Source organism: Hibiscus syriacus, unplaced genomic scaffold, assembly GCF_006381635.1.
Source record: "Hibiscus syriacus cultivar Baekdansim isolate YM2019G1 unplaced genomic scaffold, ASM638163v2 tig00111197_pilon, whole genome shotgun sequence".
Lineage (NCBI taxonomy): Eukaryota > Viridiplantae > Streptophyta > Magnoliopsida > Malvales > Malvaceae > Hibiscus > Hibiscus syriacus.
Genome location: NW_024063013.1, coordinates 459,306 through 478,707, shown reverse-complemented (window position 1 = coordinate 478,707; position 19,402 = coordinate 459,306). Strand labels below are relative to the sequence as shown.

The 19,402-nt window shown below is 34.9% G+C and overlaps 1 protein-coding gene across 3 annotated transcripts; it reads left to right on the top strand.

Moving 5' to 3' along the window:
• Nucleotides 1-15,798: 15,798 nt before the first annotated feature.
• On the top strand, nt 15,799-18,430 carry LOC120155550 (probable 1-acyl-sn-glycerol-3-phosphate acyltransferase 4). Of its 3 annotated transcripts, none has more exons than XM_039167085.1 (4): nt 15,799-15,945; nt 17,047-17,659; nt 17,752-17,882; nt 17,965-18,430. In XM_039167085.1, the coding sequence occupies exons 2-4, from the start codon at nt 17,091-17,093 to the stop codon at nt 18,414-18,416; spliced, it is 1,152 nt and encodes a 383-aa protein (XP_039023016.1). In that variant the 5' UTR covers nt 15,799-15,945; nt 17,047-17,090; the 3' UTR covers nt 18,417-18,430. The 3 variants fall into 3 exon arrangements, with proteins under 3 accessions (XP_039023016.1, XP_039023013.1, XP_039023014.1); XM_039167082.1 differs by having other exon boundaries at nt 17,014-17,659; XM_039167083.1 differs by having other exon boundaries at nt 17,008-17,659.
• The last annotated feature ends 972 nt before the right edge of the window (nt 18,431-19,402 follow it).

Below are 19,402 nucleotides of genomic sequence, written 5' to 3'. Positions count from 1 at the left end.
ATGTTTCAATTCTCCTGATGGAATTGAGTCATCGCTATAGCTCTTGGCTTATGAAAAGTTTAGCTAAGCATGATAAAAGTCATACTTAACATTTGAAAACAAAGCTTGGAAAATAAAAGAAAAATGAAAAGAACTTGAAAAGTAAAAAGAGAAAGCTTTTATAAAAACTAGAGAGAAAAGAATATCGTAATTTGAGTGATGAGTTTAGGCTTACCCCAAGTGGGTATTTATAGCCTCTAAAAGCCTAAAGAATAAACAAAGAAAATAAATAAAATAATTCTAAAGATAATTGTTTTTTTAATTTAAATTCAAACTTAAACTAGTCTCCTAATGCAACTCTGCTCGCCAATCTTCTAGAAGGCGTGCGGAGGAAGTCTTCTAGGAACCGTCGCTAACTGGACCTTCTAGAAACTACCCCGTCAGACCGCTTCATGCCAGAGCCGTGCCCATGTCTCCAGCCGTGACCAAATAATAAAAAAATGCAGAATGCGCACGTTTTGTCACTAATTCTGGAAAGTAAAGACCTACACGAAAACAAATATAACACGACTAATTTAGCAGTAATTCCTCAAAACCGAAGAAATAACGAGCAAAGATTAACGATTCTGAACACTCATCAAATTCCCCCTCACTTATCTCATGCTTGTCCTTAAGTATGACTAATCAAACTAGTCAAAAATTTCATTTACCGTTCTTTGTCAAGTTTCACATTCAAGGAAGCAAGGTAGAGACCACAATAACTATTCAAATCAAGAAATCAATCAATCGAACATCACCAATTGGAACAAGTCAAGTGCAATTGTAATATCCATTCATTCATTAATCTCAATGCTCATAACTCAACACCTTACCGGGATTCACTCAAATCACTCAATGTGTTTGGGGTAAAGAAACGCTCAATGTCAGAATCGACACGATATTACCATAAGCCTGCAAGTAAATCAAATCTCCACTACTAATAAGAACACGATGCATAAATCAAATCTCCACTACTAATAAGAACACGATGCATAAATCAAAGGGTCTTTTATTGGTTGTAACGGGGCTTAGGTAAAGGTGGGGAAAAGGCTAAATATATGGCTAAATATTCAAGGCAAGGAACTAACAAATGATAATCTCAACTCCATTAAAACATTAAGCACACCAAGAATAAAAGACTAATTGTCAAACAACAAAATGCATTTGATTTTTTTTCTTTTTTCTTTTTTTCACACTTTTTTTTTGTTTTTGTTTTCCATTTTTTTCATGTCTTTTATTCTCTCTTTTTTAACATAATTTTTTTTCGAACTGTTTTTTTCGCATTCAACATTTTTTTTTCTATGGAGCATACAATGGTAAAATTATTCACTTGCCCTGAAAAAGGTAGAAAAGAGGGATAAAACAAAAAGACTCAGGTTTATAAATGTGGTGAAAACAAAGAAGAGGGAATAGACTAAAAAGTGTTTAACTAAGGGGAAAACTGCATGGGTAGACTATTTAGTGGGGAAATGAGATGGTTAATCCTAAGGTGCCTAAATCATTTTTAAGCACCATGTTCATGTGTAATCTCGACAGTATTCAACATGCAGGTTCTAGAATATCAATGCCAAATTCGACATACTCAATCAAACAAAATGCGAACGAAAATGATATGCTCGTAAAGGCTCAAATCTCACCAGATTGTTTCATGCATTGAGTTAATCACATTTCAACCAATGAAGTCATGGAATATCACAAAGACACCAACTTATCACAATTCATGTTATTCCCTATCAAGAATATCCTAACATAAACAATTATGTGTTCCCAAACAAGCATAGCAATCCAAACAATATTCAACAAGACAAAGATAATCAATGAAGTTTCCGACAAATCCAACCAACACATACTAGCATCGAAACATAAAGATAAGCAAGGTAAAATTCAATCCTACACTCTACTCCCCCTTGCTTAAAGCTTTTTGTCTCAAAACAAAAATTAAAGTGCAAGAGAATGAATAGAGTACTCCCCGGATTTAATGTCAACCACGGCCATGGCCTCGGCCACGATGAGAGATGCCAGGACGTAGGTAGGAGAGAATCTCAGTGATGATCGACTCGATGGAGTGGAGGCGGTCGTGGACTTTATCCATTTGAGGTTGCATATACGGGCGGGGTGTTGCAGGTGGCGGCGCTGGTGCATTACGACGCATGAAGATGCGCTCGCTGCGAGGAGTGAGTACACCCGGTGGAACGAAGTAAGGTGCACTCGGTGTTCTGGCAAGTAAGCCCATCAAATCCAAGCAACGCTCATCTAAAGCATCTGCAGAAAAAGCATAAGTAAATCGTGTTACATCAAAGTGAGCGATGCGAGAAGCTAAATATATAATGTAAGGGCTAAGGATAAGTGGGCGATTGGATAGGATAACGATCTCAAAGGCCCGAGAAAACCATAAAAAGAATAGCTCGACTCGGCTTAAGGAGGAGGATGATTCGTTCCGGTCGGAATAGTTGTAACCGAGGAAGCGATGGATATAGCGCAAGGCCGGGTCGTGAATAAGATGGGCTCGCGTCGAGCGGGCATTGAATGTGTGTCCGGCTAAACCCGTAAGCGCCTCATAAGCCATGTCGGCATCGAAACTCTGTGAAAACTCAAGCAAAGCGGTTAGATACGAATGACTCGTGACATCCGTCATGAACCCTATAGTAAGATTGAATTCCGATATAGACATTGAGAAGTAATTTCCACATAGCTGAAATGTTACAACATCAGGTGAACTAACATTAAGCAGACGTTGGGGCGAAAAATTAAAAGTGGCATAGAATTCAAATACAAGTTCATAAAACGTTCCATAGTTAATCATTGAATATAATTTCCAACCAATGGCAGCAAAATATGCGTGAACAGACTCACATAAATGCAATGTTTCAACAAAGTATGCGTTGGTGTCATCGGGTCGGTTTCGCGTGCGCACCATAGCGAGATAGGGAAAAACGGGTGGTCATGAAGACGTTAGAGTGAGTAAAAGTCTTTGTGTGTTGTAGCCATCGGCGGTGAGAAGGAAGGGGCATGCGTTTGGGGGGTGGTCGAGTTGGAGAAGATAAAAGGAGGAAAGTTTATTTGATTTGGGTTTAACTTGATGTTGCCGTGCGTTGGAGGAGAGGTTGAGTATTAGTCAAAATGGTTTTATTTTTTTAATGATGAAGTATTTGAAAATTGAAAAAGATGGATAGATGGTGATAGGGTGGGGTCCACAAAATGTCAAAAAGGGGGAAGGGGATAAGGTGGACGGCAACAGAATCAAACTAGGGGAAAATATTTGGGCTTCACTAACGTGCGTCGAGCTCCCCTTGGGTTCTGTTAACGTGCACCGTTATTGAAACGGTGCACACAGGCTGCTCCTTGTTTTTTTTTTGCTCGATCGTGTACTACACTGTAAGTTCCGAGTGTAGAATTGTTCGAATGAAAATTTTGTAATTCTTCGCCGTTTAAGATCGAATAAAAATATTTGATTCCTGTAAAATAAAAATAAAAATTAAATTAAGCATGCTTGATCGAATAAAAATAAAAATTTAACAGAAAAACAATGGGTTGCCTCCCATGAAGCGCTTTTGTTTAACGTCGTTAGCTCGACGACCTGATTCAGACTACAGGTTCTTCTAATTCGAGATCTTCAATTAAGCAAACTTTGCTATTCGCATAATATGGTTTAATCCTGTGTCCATTTTCTTTAAACCGAGTGCCCGAATTGTCTTCAATTCTCACTGCCCCATGAGGAAATATTCCAGTTACCGTATAAGGTCCGTTCCATTTTGATCGAAGTTTACCTACAAAAAGTTTTAATTTTGAGTTAAAAAGAAGAACTTTTTGTCCGATAGAAAAAGATTTAGAAATAAATTTTCGATCATGGAATTCTTTTGTTTTGTCCTTATATATTTTTGTGTTGTCGTAAGCATCTCTCCGGATTTCCTCAAGCTCTTGTATATGTAACTTTCGTGTTTCGCCAACCACTTCTAACTCCATATTGCACTGTTTTACGGCCCAATATGCCTTGTGTTCTAGCTTGACAGATAAATGGCACGGCTTACCGAACACAAGGTGATATGGTGACATGCCGATAGGTCCTTTATATACGGTTCGATAAGCCCACAAAGCGTCAATTAATTTCAAGCTACAATCCTTGCGATTTGGCTTAACTATTTTCGCAAGAATCATCTTTATTTCTCGGTTTGAAATTTCCGCTTGTCCGTTCGTTTGCGGATGATAAGTCGTGGCAATTCTATGATTCACTCCATGTTTTTTCATAAGCACATCAATTACTTGATTGATGAAGTGTGTGCCGCGGTCACTTATTATCGCTCTCAGTGTACCAAACCTGGAAAAAAATACAATTCTTTAGAAATTGATTAGTAGTTTTAGCATCGTCGTTTCGAGTGGCTTTAGCCTCTATCCACTTCGAAACATAATCAGACGCAAGAATTATATAACAATTGCCAAAAGAAGAAACAAATGGACCCATGTAGTCAAGTCCCCAAACATCAAATATTTCGTATATATGTATAGGATTAAGGGGCATTTCGTTTCTTCGACTCAAATTACCTGCACGTTGACAATTATCACAAGACTTACAAAATAAGTAAGCATCACGAAAAATATGAGGCCAAAAGAATCCACATTCCAAGATTTTATGGGCAGTTTGCTTCGGTCCAAAGTGCCCACCACATGATAAGAATGACAAAAATTTAAAATTGAGCTTAACTCACTTTCATGAATGCATCGTCTAATTACCTGGTCTGAACAATGCTTCCAAAGATACGGATCATCCCAAATGAAGAAACAAGAATCTCTTTTAATACGATTTACTTCAACTCTTGTTAAATCAGATGGTAATTTACTTGTAGCTAAGTAATTGACTATATATGCGAACCAAGGTATTGACGTTTGCGCCATCATCAAGCCCTCCTTCGGGAATTCTTCACGAATTGGAGGATCAACTGTAGTGATTGGAAGCCGACTTAAGTGACCGGCTACTAAGTTCTCACATCATTTCTTGTCTTTGATTTCCAAATCAAACTCTTGGAGGAGTAAGATCTAACAGATTAGTCGTGGTTTCGCCTCTTTTTTGCTGAGCAAGTACTTCAAGGCTGCATGATCAGAGAAAACAATAACCTTAGTACCAAGAATATATGATCTAAATTTATCTAATGCAAAAATAATAGCAAATAATTCTTTTTCGGTTGTTGAATAATTTCGTTGTACAGAATCCAAGGTATGGGATGCATAAGCGATAACGTGAGGTTCTTTCCTGATCTTTTGTCCGAGTACAGCCCCAACACTTCAATCCGAAGCATCACACATTACTTCGAAGGGGAAATCCCAATTCGGTGGTTGGACTATGGGTGCCGTAACTAACTTCTCCTTTAGTACGTCGAATGATTCTTGGCATTGTTGGTCAAAATTGAAGGCTTTATCCTTCTGTAATAGCTCGCATAATGGTTGCACCACCTTAGAGAAATCCTTCATGAATTTACGGTAAAAACCTACATGACCAAGGAAAGAGCAAATTTCCCTCACCGTAGTGGGGCTAGGAAATAAACGTATTATATCGGTTTTCGCCTTATCTACCGCAATTCCTTTAGATGGAACAATATGTTCTAGAATTAGACCTTTATACCCCATAAAGTGACACTTTTCATAATTCAGAACAAGGTTAAATTCTAGGCATCGACGCAACACATTTTTCAAGTTTAATAGACACTCATCGAATGAATTACGGTAAACAGTGAAGCCGTCCATGAAGACTTCAATATCTTTCTCAATAAGATCAGAAAAATACTAATCATACACCTTTGGAATGTGGCAGGTGTATTGCAGAGTCCGAAAGGCATACGTCGGTAAGCGAAGGTGCCGAAGGGGCATGTGAATATCGTATTTTCTTGATCTTTAGGTTCTACTGGAATCTGGAAGAAACTTGAAAATCCATCAAGACAATAATAGTGAGATTTACCGGCTAATCGTTCTATCATCTGATCTATGAATGGAAGAGGAAAATGGTCTTTTCGAGTTAAAGAATTCAACTTCCTATAATTGATGCAGACTCTTCATCCATTCTGAACTCGTGTTGGTACAAGTTCTCCTTCAGAATTTTCAATCACAGTAACTCCTGTTTTTTTAGGAACTACATGCATCAAACTTACCCCATTTGCTATCCGAAATTGAATATATAATATCTGCATCTAGGAGTTTTTGTATCTCCTTTTTTACCACTTTCATCATTGGTGGATTTAGCCGGCGTTGACCTTCACGTGTTGGTTTTGCGCCTTCTTCAGTTTTAATTTTATGCATACAAGTGGATGGCCTCAACCCTTTTATATCTACGATGATCCATCCTATAGCCTCCTTGTATTGGCACAAAACAGTGATTAAGTCCCTTTCCTCCTCCTCGGATAACTTTTTTGATATGATTACTGGCAGAGTATTGTTTTCTCCGAGGAATGTATATTTCAAATGATCAGGCAACGGTTTCAATTCAACTTCGGGTGCCTGCAAAATAGAAGGTAAGACTTTAGGCTTGGAAGAAATCAAATTCAATTAGGTATGATTATAATTCACGTTTTCATCATGATCCTCTAGCTCCCTGCATATATCAAAGGAAAAATTAGTCCTTAAAAATTCATCAGCCAAAGGATCAATTAAATCGATAGAATTTAAACTTTCCACTTTATCAGGATATCTCATTGCCTTATATACGTCAAATTTAACGATCTCACCGTCAAATTCCATAGTTAAAATTTCGCTTCTCACGTCAGTTTTCATGTGTGTAGTGCTTAGGAAATGGCGCCCTAGCAGGATATCAGAGGACATGCTTGTGCGATCATTCTCCATATCGATTATATAAAAATCGGTGGGAAAAATCAAGTCGTTTATCTCCACCAGTACATTTTCTAAGAGTCCTTTCGGATAGATCCCTGACCTGTCGGCAAGCTGTATCGAGATCTTGGTATCCTTCAAAGGATCATTAGTAACCATTTTATAAACAGATAGAGGCATTACATTAATTGATGCGCCAAGATCACACATTGCTCGTTTTATCTCAACCTTACCAATTTTACAAGGGATCGCGAACATACCTTGATCTTTTAGTTAGGTGGTAACCTCCGTTGGAAAATGGTTGAGACGTTTGCTCCTAAATTCACTTTCTCGACCCGATAAACTTCCTTTTAGTCGTACAGAGATCCTTCAAAAATCGGGCATACCTTGAAATCTTCCGAATAACCTCAAGGAGAGGTATATTAACTTACACCTTCAGAAGTACGTCTAATATTTTCTTTTCCTCAGTTTTTTTATCCTTTTTAACTAACCTTGATGGAAAAGGTGGTGGCACGTCATAGGGAGATAATGTTGGGTCGTCTATTTGTTCTTCGTTATTCTCTTTCTAGGACCCTGAATCATCAGTCTTTTTCTCCTTTTGGGTTGCTTCGTTTGATGGAACAGGTGGTGCCACTACTATACCGCTCCGAAGAGTAATGGCGCTGACGTTCCCCCTCGGGTTTACTTCAGTTTGAGATAGAAGTTTACCTTGTGATTCCAAGCGACCTACAGTTTGAGCCAGTTGGCTCATATGCTTGTCTATCTCTTGTAAGTGGGCTTCAGTATGATTCTGAAATTTTTCCTGGGAAAGTGCTAACCTCTCGACAATTGATTCTAATGATGACTTCTGCGGTTGTTGCGGTGGTGGAGGTCTCGCTTGATAGCCTTGATTCGGTCTCAGGTTCTGAGCATAACTGAAGTTCGGATGATCCCTCCATTTTGGGTTGTATGTATTACCGTAAGGATTATAAGATCTTTGGGGAGGTCCCGGAAAGTTTCCGATTGCGTTGACTTGAGTTGTTGCATCGTCTTGAATCAGTGGACAACCGTCTTTCATATGATCAGGTAATGCACATATTCCGTATAATCTATTTTGTCCTATTTTTCCTGCAACAAGAGAGTTTACGACTTCAGTTAACTTATCTATTTTATTTTCTAAAGAAGATGAACTTATCGTATGACCCCTTTGAGAAGGTTCATTATTTGCGTGGAACTGTTGGGAATTTGTAGCCATCGTTGATATTAAGTTTCTAGCTTCAGTAGGAGTCATATTCACGAAGGCTCCGCCGCTGGCAGCATCGATCATCTTCATTTCCAGGGGAGATAATCCTTCATAAAAGTGTTGAAGGAGTGTTTTCTTGGTTAACCCATGTTGTGGGCAACTAGAATATAATTTCTTAAACCGCTCCCAGTAGTCGTAAAGTGACTCTCTATCAAGCTGCTTGATTCTAAGTATTCTCCTTCGTAGTTCACTTACTTTTGCCGTAGGGAAAACCCTGTCAAGAAAAAGACGAGTCATTTGAGCCCATGTAGTTACAGAATTAGGAGGAAGATAAAATAACCACTCCTTAGCCGAATCGGCTAAGGAAAAAGGAAAAGCTCTAAGTTTTATTTGGTCCTCGGTTACTTCCTATGGTCTCATGCTGGAGCAGACCATATGAAATTCCTTGAGATGTTTGTGTGGATCCTCGTTTGGCAATCCACGGAATGTAAGGAGGAGATGAATAAGGTTGGTTTTCAACTGGTACGGAGTTTCGCCTTGGGGAAAATCAATGCTCAAAGGCACTTGTTCAATAGGTGCCGCGGCTAACTCCTGGATAATAAGATCGACCATCAGATTTATATTACCTGAATTCGATTCTTCTTCTGGATTTGTTTGTTGTCTTCTTCTTTCCCGAAGTGTCTGTGCGTGGAGTCTCCTACTTTGGCTTCAATCTCCGGGTTGTACTCCACTAATGCTCCCGGATTAGACCTGGTCATAAATAAAAAACAAACAAAAATTAGTAACTTTGGCGAAGTCCCCGACAACGGTGCCAATTTGACAGCTGTCGTTTTGGATGTCAAATAAATTCCTTTTTCTCAATTAAATAACTAAGGAAATACATAGTAAAGAGAAGTAAGGATCGAATCCACAGGGACTTAGAAAATCACAAATTAATTTTTGAATGGTTTTAACTAGGTGAAAAATAGTAAAATGGGGGTTTGGTAAAATGAAATTAAAATGGTAAAAATAAATAAAAGCAATTTAATTAAAAAAATAAGAGAATAAAGTTTGTGAATAAATACGGTGAAAATAGCCTTAAGTATCGCTTTGACTCAATTTCCTTTAAATCACCGAATAAGATTTTCTCTTCTGGATTCACGTCGGTTACTTTATCTACAAGGGCTATCCCCGTGACTCTATCTTGTATACTGTATACCGAATACCCAAAGCAATCTTTGATTCCGGCTTCGGTAATTGATTCTAACAACATCAATTATCGTAGATCAATTACCGTTTAAGTTTGTGGCATCCGACTCGGATTGTTGCTTCAATAACCGTCAATTCCGATCTCAATTCCCTCTTGGCGAAGCTATCTCGCCAAGTGTGTTCCCAGGAAGTCGAATTACTTTCTATAAGCCGAATCTTCCTCCCACACATTTAATCGCAACAACCTCTTGACCAAAGTCAATCTTTGATTTTGAAAACTGTTTTGATTTTGAAAAATAAGCGCAGAGATTGAGAGAGATTCCGAAGATATTAAGGGACTGTTTTAATTCTCCCGATGGAATTAAGTCATCTCGACAGCTCTCGGCTTATGAAAAGTTTAGCTAAGAATGACAAAAGTCATACTTAGCATTTGAAAACAAAGCTTGGAAAATAAAAGAAAAATGAAAAGAACTTGAAAAGTAAAAAGAGAAAGCTTTTATAAAAACTAGAGAGAAAAGAATATTGTAATTTGAGTGATGAGTTTAGGCTTACCCCAAGTGAGTATTTATAGCCTCTCAAAGCCTAAAGGATAAACAAAGAAAACAAATAAAATAATCCTAAAGATGATTTTTTTTAATTTAAATTCAAACTTAAACTAGTTTCCTAATGTAACTCTACTCGTCAATCTTCCAAAAGGCGTGCGGAGGAAGTCTTCTAGAAACCGTCGCTGACTGAACCTTCTAGAAAATGTCATGTCATACCGCGTCATGCCCATGTCTCCAGCCGTGACCAAATAATTAAAAAATGCAGAATGCTCCTGTTTTATCACTAATTCTGGAAAGTAAGGACCTGTACGAAAACAAACATAACACAACTAATTTAGTAGTAATAATTCCTCAAACAGAAGAAATAACGAGCAAAGATTAACGATTCTGAACACTCATCAAATATTTATTAAAGTTTCGAATTGATAAATGCTCATAAGTTTTACCGGATGTTTTAAAGATATAAATAAAAAAAAGTTTCTTGAGGGATAAATTTCAACATGACTCTCTAGATTCAACCTAATTTCTTTTAGGTCATATTTAAGGGGTTAGACATCAACTTTTTGTCACTCACCTTAGCGGTAATTAACGTCAAATGACCAATGTGTTACAATCGATAATGATAGTGATCAATTTGTTATAAATTAATAATATTAGTGATCAATTTGTAACTTTTAAAACTTTAATAGAGAAAACAAAAATCATAAATTTCCAAAACTATAGGACTCATTTTTCTCTAGGATTGCACCAGCTGATCTGAAATAATTCCACGACTCTATGGGAATGGGCCCCTCTTACCTTCAAGTGCTTTGTATTTGATTTTGGATTTAGAGTTTTCAACTCCCCTCGTATCGCCCTATTTGTCAAAGTATGTGTCAATGGGTAATGAAGCACAAGCAATATCTGATACGTGTAAATAGCCGGGCAGCCAACCACCATAGTGCTCACTAACTAACTGTTTGCAATAAGGGACAGAACCATGATTAAATTACAATGTGATAAGTTGTTTAACTTTGAAACAAATAGTCTTTAAAATGAAATAAACCCTAAAATTTAAAAGAGTTATGGTTTAATTTCATTAATTTAATTGAAGGGTCTGAAAGAATAATTAAACCAGAAAAATTAAAAGTCAAAGACATAATTTCACCTTAAACTAAAAGGGTCTTAAAAATAATTAAACCAACAAATTTTGGGAGGGACAATGACCTAATTGTAACGCTTTTAAAATTTTAATGATCTAAACCTAATTAAACCGTCAAATTTTGGGAAGGGCAGTCCCAAATTTTGATGAATGGTTAGTTTTGCAGGATTTATATGTTGTATTCTCGTCAACTTTAATTATTTTGATGAATTGAATTGACGTCTCCTTGAAAAAATTGAAAACATGGAAATCATGTTTTCAATAAATTAGATAAGGATAATATTTTTCCCGTACTTTGTTTTGAGATTTATTTCCTTTTTAAAAATAGTTTTTATCCTTTTAAACGTAAATATTTTCCCCCCAAAATATGTAACGATATCTTTTTATATTTCGTTGTTTACACGGTACCATTAAGATATAAAATTTAATTGGCATAATACAGAATTGCCCACAATATTGTATAGATGGTTACTTTATCTCATATTTTTTTTTGGAATAATTTTATCCTCAATTTTTCAATTTTTAATAAAAGCAGACATGTTGAATCAATAACATTAGTTGACTAACTAAAATGATGACATGATATGTTCCGTATTATCCAAAATGAAGATATAATACATACACGTAAGCAATTGAACACATAGAAATATCATATTAAAAACATGTGTTGAAAGTTAGTCATCTAATTTTCATCCAACAAATATTGTTTTAATAAGAAAATGAAATATTAAGAGCAAAATAATCTAAACGAATAAAAATAGATTGACTATTTGTGCTAACCTTGTGGGTAATTGTATTATTATACCAATCTAATTTGAATAGTCAACACTGACAGGCTCTTTCCTCCCATAGAAAACAACTTTCAAGATCCATTTACAAGTACAAAATGTTTCGCGTGCTAATTAATTTCAAGATAAATTATATTAGATAACATTCAACTTTAGATAATATATTATTTATATTAATAATTTTTTAGTTTCATCTTCTGTTCCAATTTCTCAAGGATAGTTAGCTCTTCTGCTAAATGATACTCTGGTTTCCTACAAGGTATCATCTGTTCCAATTTCTCAAGGTTGGTTAGCTCTTCTGCTAAATGATTCCCTGGTTTCCTACAAGGTATCATCTGTTAAAGAAGGCACCGACAAAGTGAAGGTTAGAATATGTACCTTTTGTTTTCTTATTGCTTTTTGTTAGTAAATTTAACCTCATTTTGCACTTGTTTTGGAGTCTAACAGTAGAATTTAAAATGATAGTATCGTTAAGATAAGTTTTTAAGTGCCACGAAAGAAGTGATTTTTTAGGTGCCACGTAAGATTTTTATTAAGGGTTAACGAAAGTTAAAGACAAAGGGACTTACACTGAACGGATCGATAACTTAAGGGATTATTTATCCTTATTGGTAACCAAAGTCGATCATAACAAAAATAAAGAGGACTATTCACATAGTTTACCCTTATTTTAATTATGTCATTCGGTATTAAAATCCAAACTGTGTAATGGCATAGAAAAACAATATTATTTTGGTGTGGCTAGCTATTAATGCCTAAAATGACATTATTTTAGGCACTGAACTTTATGGGCGTATCGGTTTTGTCATTAAATTTTTAAACAATTCTATTTTTGGCATTGTATTTTTTGTTTGTCTTCGGTAGCCAATCACTTCTCAACATCAATCATCTTTCGTTACAAGATCGGTACCATAACGTTCGCATTTCACTTTTTTTCTCTTAAAATTGGTTTTTCACGAAACCCATTTAAAATTGATGAAAATAAAAAAAAATCTACCATTTTTAGGGTTTGGAGGACTTGCTTTTTATTTTAGGGATTTGGAATATTTGTTCCAAAATTTGAATGAAAAATATTATTTCGAGAAGACGAACAACATACCTCAAAACTAGCTTTATCGGAAGAGATCAAAGTATTGGCATGTCGAGTTTTTAAATAGATTTTCATCCATTTTAATTGAGTTTTGTGAAAAACTAATCTTAGAAGAAGAAAGATTAATGCAATACGAATGTTTCGATATCGATCTTGTTGTGAAAGACAATCAATGAAGAGTGGTTATTAGTCGTCAACAACTATTGAAAAAGTATAGTGTCAAAAAGTAAAATGTTCAAAATTTTAATAACAAAATCGATACACCCCTAAAGTATAGTGCATAAAACAACATCATTTTAACTATCGATAGTCGTTGCCAAAAGAAAATCGTTTTGTCCATGTCATCAAAGTGACGAAAAGATCTATCTACACCATCTTGACGTAAAATTTACAGTTCGGTAGAATAAAAATAGTTAAAACAAAAGTTTAGTCGTATAATTGGAGAAGTTAAAAAAATATTGATATATACGATATAATATCTAAAGTTCAGTGGTATATAACATAGTTTATTCTTAAATTTAAGTCTAAAAAATTTAAACAACTCAGTTTTAATTGTTATTAGGATTATTATCTAATATAACATTAGTGAAAAAAATAAGTTTACAAATGATTTTAAGATAATGATAAGTATTATATTTATTAATATTTAAATTATTAACAATATTTATCATAATTTGGGATGATTACAAAATAATACTTATTTGTAAGTTTTCATAATCATTGATATCGTGGTGACGTAATTTCTCGAATGTATGATTTCAAGAAAAAAATAAGATTCTTTTTAACAATTGAAATCACTGAATAGATTCATATTTATAGTAATTTTAACTTTGATGATACAAAGTTTCACTAATAATACACCAAACAGTAGTCTTAATAATAATAATTAAAGGATGGGCTTTGAATGAGGTAGGGCAGGGACATAGTTAATAGGATGGGCCTAAAGTATCATATTTAAGAATGAGGAAAGCAGTCCACATCGGACTGCAACTGAAATGCGTTTGGAATATGTTTTCCCCCATGCGAATGTTTGAGCGGCTTTACCAACCATTTAATTATATTTCATAATTAATGACTCCACCCTTTGGATCTCCAAACTCCTTTTCCCACCAACTCTACGCTTTTATGTTTAATTTTGCTTTTACTCCTTATGTTATATTAAAATTTTGAGATTTATTCTCTCAACTCTAATTTAGCCTAATCTAGTTTCTCTATTTCTTTTTCATATTATTAGTATGTCTGAATGGATGACATCATCGTTACTCTAATTAAAGTAATAACATTAATTTTTTTACTGTTATTTACTCAATCATATACTAAAATTAAAGATGGATCGAGAGAGTGTTAGGGGACGGTCATACCATCTAAAAGTGTTCAAATTAACATATAACTATTAATTGTAATCGTTAGCCGATGTAATCGTTATGTTTTATATGTTAATTAATTAGATTATTAAATTTAAACTGTTTTAATTAATCGAACAATTAAAAATGACAGTTAACAATTACAGTTATGGTTACGGATTTTATAAATGATTAACTATCGATTAATCGTTAACAAGTTATAATTGCATTTTGTGTTTGTTAAAGATTTATCTTTAAAACTTTGAAAGTGTTTTGGATTATTGCTAATTGTTTTGCGCTTAACTTTGTTTTATTATTAATGATTATGTATTTTGTAGTATGAATTATGAAATTTTGAAAATTTTATGTTGTGTCGTCTTTTAAAAAGAAATTTGTAATAGAATACATGCTAATCTATAGCCGAAATCATTAATAATAATTAATCAACCGTTTATATTAAACAATACGATTAACTAGGGATAACAAACAAGCGGAGCGGTGCAGATATCCCTTCCCTATCTCCATACTCACATAATATTTTTGTATCCACCACTTACCCACCACCTACTATAGGTAAAATTTTAAAATCCACACACGCCCAGGCGAGTATATTCTCACATTCACCCCTACACCTACTACCCAACTGATTACCCACCACCCATCTTGTACCCACTTGTACCCGTTCACACCCACTTGCCAGCATCCTCACAAATTATATAAGCAACATTCTTCAATTTTGAAAAAGTTATACCTTAATATTTGGTTAAATTAAAAGTTATATCCTATAAAATCTTAAGATTTACATAATAGTCTCTAAAATTATATTTAAATTCATAATAATCTAAAATTTATATGGTAAATAGTTAGTAGGTAGGTGAATGTGGGGCGAGTAAGGTCTCAAACCCATCATCTACCCACTACCCATGACAAGTATGACTTTTTACACACCCGCTCACTACCCACTAAACTTATACCCATCCCCACCTTATTTTGGAGCAGGTGCGATGCAAAATCCACAAAATTTTATCCGCCTATCATCCCTACGGTTAACCGACCATAAACACCCCAAGAAGTTTAAAATTTTTATATAAATTAAGTATTTTTTTATTTTTTTCTAATAATCTACTTTCACATCCTATAAAATTTAATATACTTCTTAAATTTAATATACTTCTTAAAGATTCGTACTCTAACATAAAATTCTAAATCCGTCTTTAAATGAGATGATATGAAAATCTTTCTTGTTTTAAGACTTAGCTCTAATAACAAGAAGAGGTCTTAATATCTTTGAGGTCTCATGTATAAAACCCATCATGTGTGTGGGTTTGGTCTAGAATTATGTCGAGGTGTTTTCGTTGAACTGTGTTATTAATCCGGATTATTAATTTAGACTTACTAATAATACTAGATAAGCAATGAAACTAAAGTAGATGAACTGAATCATAAAGTAAAACATAGTAAGAGGACTAAAACTGAAATTAAAAGAAACATACAAAGGTGTTCCAATCTGGCAACGTTCCACTAATAAATAGAAGAAGGCAAAAAAGTCAAAGCGTCTTCTCTTCACGTTTATCCTAATTACAGAGAGCCCCATCGAAACAACGTCGTCATTCGACCGCTTAAAACTTTTGTACTTTAATACCCCAATCCTTCTCACCTTCTCCATATTCCAAATGCCCCCTCTTTCATTGGCCTCAAAACCAATCCAATTATCCCTTCCATTATCATCACCTCTAACCAAAAAAAAAAAACTCTCCTTTCTTCCTCCCATTTCTCCTTTTTCAAGTCACAGGATTCGAGGTACTATTAAATTAATGTCTTTTTATTCTTGATTTTGTTTCTTCTCAAGTTCCCACCTTTTATTTTGCATCCGTTGGATGAGATCTTTAGATGCATATTAATATTGGGTTGGCCTTTGCTTTTGTAGAATCTTATTGATTTCTCCGATTCATATGCTTTTTCTTCTTCTTCTTTCTTTATTTATTTTTCAATGCAAATGGACAAGTTTGTAATAAATACGATATGTGAAATAAAGAACATAATAATTGATGTCCCAAGAAAGGGCTTAAATGATGTTTCCTTTTAGTTTGACATAGATTTGATAGAAACGAAGTCTCTTGCATCTAATGCCAATGCCTTGAATATAAACCCAGGTTAAATTCCAATATTCTGAGACCTCTTTTTCCTTTTGAATGGCTGACCTTTACACTGTTCCTGCCCAAAATCATTTGAATATATCCCAAGAAATGTGTTTGCCGTTAGCCATTCTTGTCAGTGTTTTTATGGTATTTGTGCCACCCATCCCCAGCAATACACTTGTCTGTCTGTCTCTGGCCGTTTCTATAGGAGAACTATTAGCAGTACCATGGTGTAACTCATGGGGTCATTCCTTTTGAAGATGTTACCCCGTTGGAATGATTGTCTTTTAGATGGATTTAAATTAAGATTGCGATTATAGTCATTATGGGTGTTGCAGTTGTTAAATAATAATTTTCGATGGCACCTTTATTACTATGTAACGGTTACTATTTCGACAACGGACCGCTATTTAAATCTCTAGTATTAGATGTTCCGTCTCTCCTATGATTCTGCTCTTTCATAGCATCTATTCACTTTTCTTGGAATAACCATGCATATTCTAACACTTATGTCATATGGAACACATAAATGTGAGGTATCACCTCTAATGATTCTTTAAATACATGAAAAAATTTAAAGGAATTCTAACAATATCCATGCCGGATAGATATCCGAATCCAAGTAGCATCGGTTGGTGGTAGAATAGGAGCAGATTTCCATTTGGTTCTTTGGAATTGTGATGGATATGAATTTTACTTGCTACTTGTTACATCTGCTCATAAGCTCAAGGAACATTGAGTGACACTGAGACCATTATTGCAGGCAGCTGAGAGTGGACATTTTGAGCAGCTGCCAGAACCAAAGAGATGGAAGTTTGCAGACCCCTGAAATCAGATGATAAATTGAAGCACCGCCCTTTGACTCCTTACAGGTTTTTCAGGGGTCTGATATGTTTAATTGTGTTCCTCTCCACTGCTTTCATGTTGCTCGCGTATTTAGGACCCGGTGCCGTCCTGTTGCGATATCTCAGCATACATTACAGTCGAAAAGCAACGTCCTTCTTCTTCGGCCTATGGCTATCAATGTGGCCCTTTCTCTTTGAGAAAATAAATGGGACTAAAGTGGTCTTCTCTGGGGACAATGTTCCACAAAAGGAACGTGTCTTAATTATTGTTAATCACAGAACTGAAGTTGATTGGATGTACCTGTGGGATCTTGCAATGCGAAAAGGGTGCTTGGGCTACATCAAATATATTCTTAAGAGCAGCCTGTTGAAGTTACCCGTTCTTGGTTGGGCATTTCACATCTTGGAGTTCATTTCTGTTGATAGAAAGTGGGAAACTGATGAAACTATCATGCACCAAATGCTTTCGACTTTTAAGAATCCTCGAGATCCTTTGTGGCTGGCTCTTTTCCCCGAAGGAACCGATTTTACGTAAACTTTTTCAGTATATCTTAGCTTCAATCTCTGCAAATACATGTCTAAGGATGTTGTTTGCATTCTTATGTCAGTTTTATGTAATGCAGTGAAAAAAAATGCATGAAGAGTCGAGAATATGCAACTGAAGTTGGTCTGCCGGTGCTGACGAATGTGCTGCTACCGAAAACAAGGGGGTTCTGCCTTTGCTTAGAAACACTTAGGGGCTCTTTTGATGCAGGTTCATTGTGAATAGATTAGATGATTAACTCATGGATTCTGTTTTCTGCATTTCTCTTGATATTTGCCTGGTGTATATGCAGTATATGATTTGACTATTGCGTACAAGCATCAATGCCCCTTCTTTGTCGACAACGTATTCGGAGTCGATCCTTCGGAGGTTCACATACATGTACAACGTATCCCCGTTAACGAGATCCCGACATCGAGTGCAGAGGCCGCGGCTTGGTTAATCGATAGGTTCGAGATAAAGGACCGATTACTCTCGGATTTCAAATCTCAGGGCCATTTCCATCAGCAAGGAGAAGAAGAAGAAGTGTCTACACTGAAGTCTTTACTAAACTTTGGAGTGATAATTGCGTTGACAGGCATATTCACTTGCCTAACATTTAGCTTCAGGCTGTGTAAGATACATGTAGGCTTAGCTTGTTTATATCTTACTTGCATTACTCATTACAAAACTCTCCCCAATCCAATTCTAAGCTCTGTTAAATGTCACCCTTGTGATAAGGGAGAGGGAAATAAAGATGAATAACTTTCTCTTATGATTATCAGACATCAATTGTAAGTCACAGTTTAAAGAAGAGGAGAAAGTTGCCTGCTTTTATTTTGACCCTTGATTTTTTAGAGCACGTTATTTTCTAACGCTTCTTCAAAAGATCTTTTCACTATTAACGTTCGGAGCTGACTCAACCAACACATACAGAGCCAGATGCTGACACAACAGTTTATCCTATTTGATTTTTTTTAAATAAAAAATAAAACTATTATAAATAATATTTATATGAAATTATTTACAACAAATCAAAGAGCTACACATGATTTTTTTTTCTTGTTAGTGTTGATGTAAACAAAGTAATAAAACTTTCATCTCATAATTTTTTACAATAATCCTAAAATTATTCACTCTATTAAGAACCACATATTGGAAACTATAAACCTTAATTCCTAAATAATTAAATCCTAGAAAAACTATCAACATAATAATTGTATTTCTAATAACTTCCATCTCATAATTGTACACAATAACTCTAAAGTATTGAAACTAATTTAATCCTGAAAATTTAATTTCTAAATTCTTAAACCCTAACATAGGCATAAGCCTTAAATATCTTTAAATATGTACACAAAAACCTTAAATTAAAAAAAAAAACTTTTAGACTAAATTATGAAACCAGGGATGGATTAAGGTTTGAAAGACACTTTTTCTACAAAAAAAAAAATGTCTCATCCAACAAGAAGTGCATTTATCACGTGTGCAATAAGCATTCTTTTATAGAAAACGTTTTTCTAAAAAAAATATTAATTCAATAAATAAGAAAAAATAGTGTTATTCGAGTAATAATTTTTTGGGTAAACTATAACATTGACCACTCAACTATTTAGCTCTTTTACTTTTACTATTGATCTTTTAATTTTATCAATCAGACTACTTAATTATTTAATTGTTGTCAATCAAGCCACTAACAATTAATATTTAACGAAATATTGACTTGACAGTTAACACAATTGACATATTTA

What these genes read in the sequence shown, in the direction of transcription:
- LOC120155550 (XM_039167085.1), top strand. Translation starts at nt 17,091, where the DNA reads ATGGAAGTTTGCAGACCCCTGAAATCAGATGATAAATTGAAGCACCGC. An exon ending in CCCGAAGGAACCGATTTTAC is followed by an intron (nt 17,660 to 17,751) that starts GTAAACTTTTTC and finishes TATGTAATGCAG; the next exon opens with TGAAAAAAAATGCATGAAGA. An exon ending in TAGGGGCTCTTTTGATGCAG is followed by an intron (nt 17,883 to 17,964) that starts GTTCATTGTGAA and finishes GTGTATATGCAG; the next exon opens with TATATGATTTGACTATTGCG.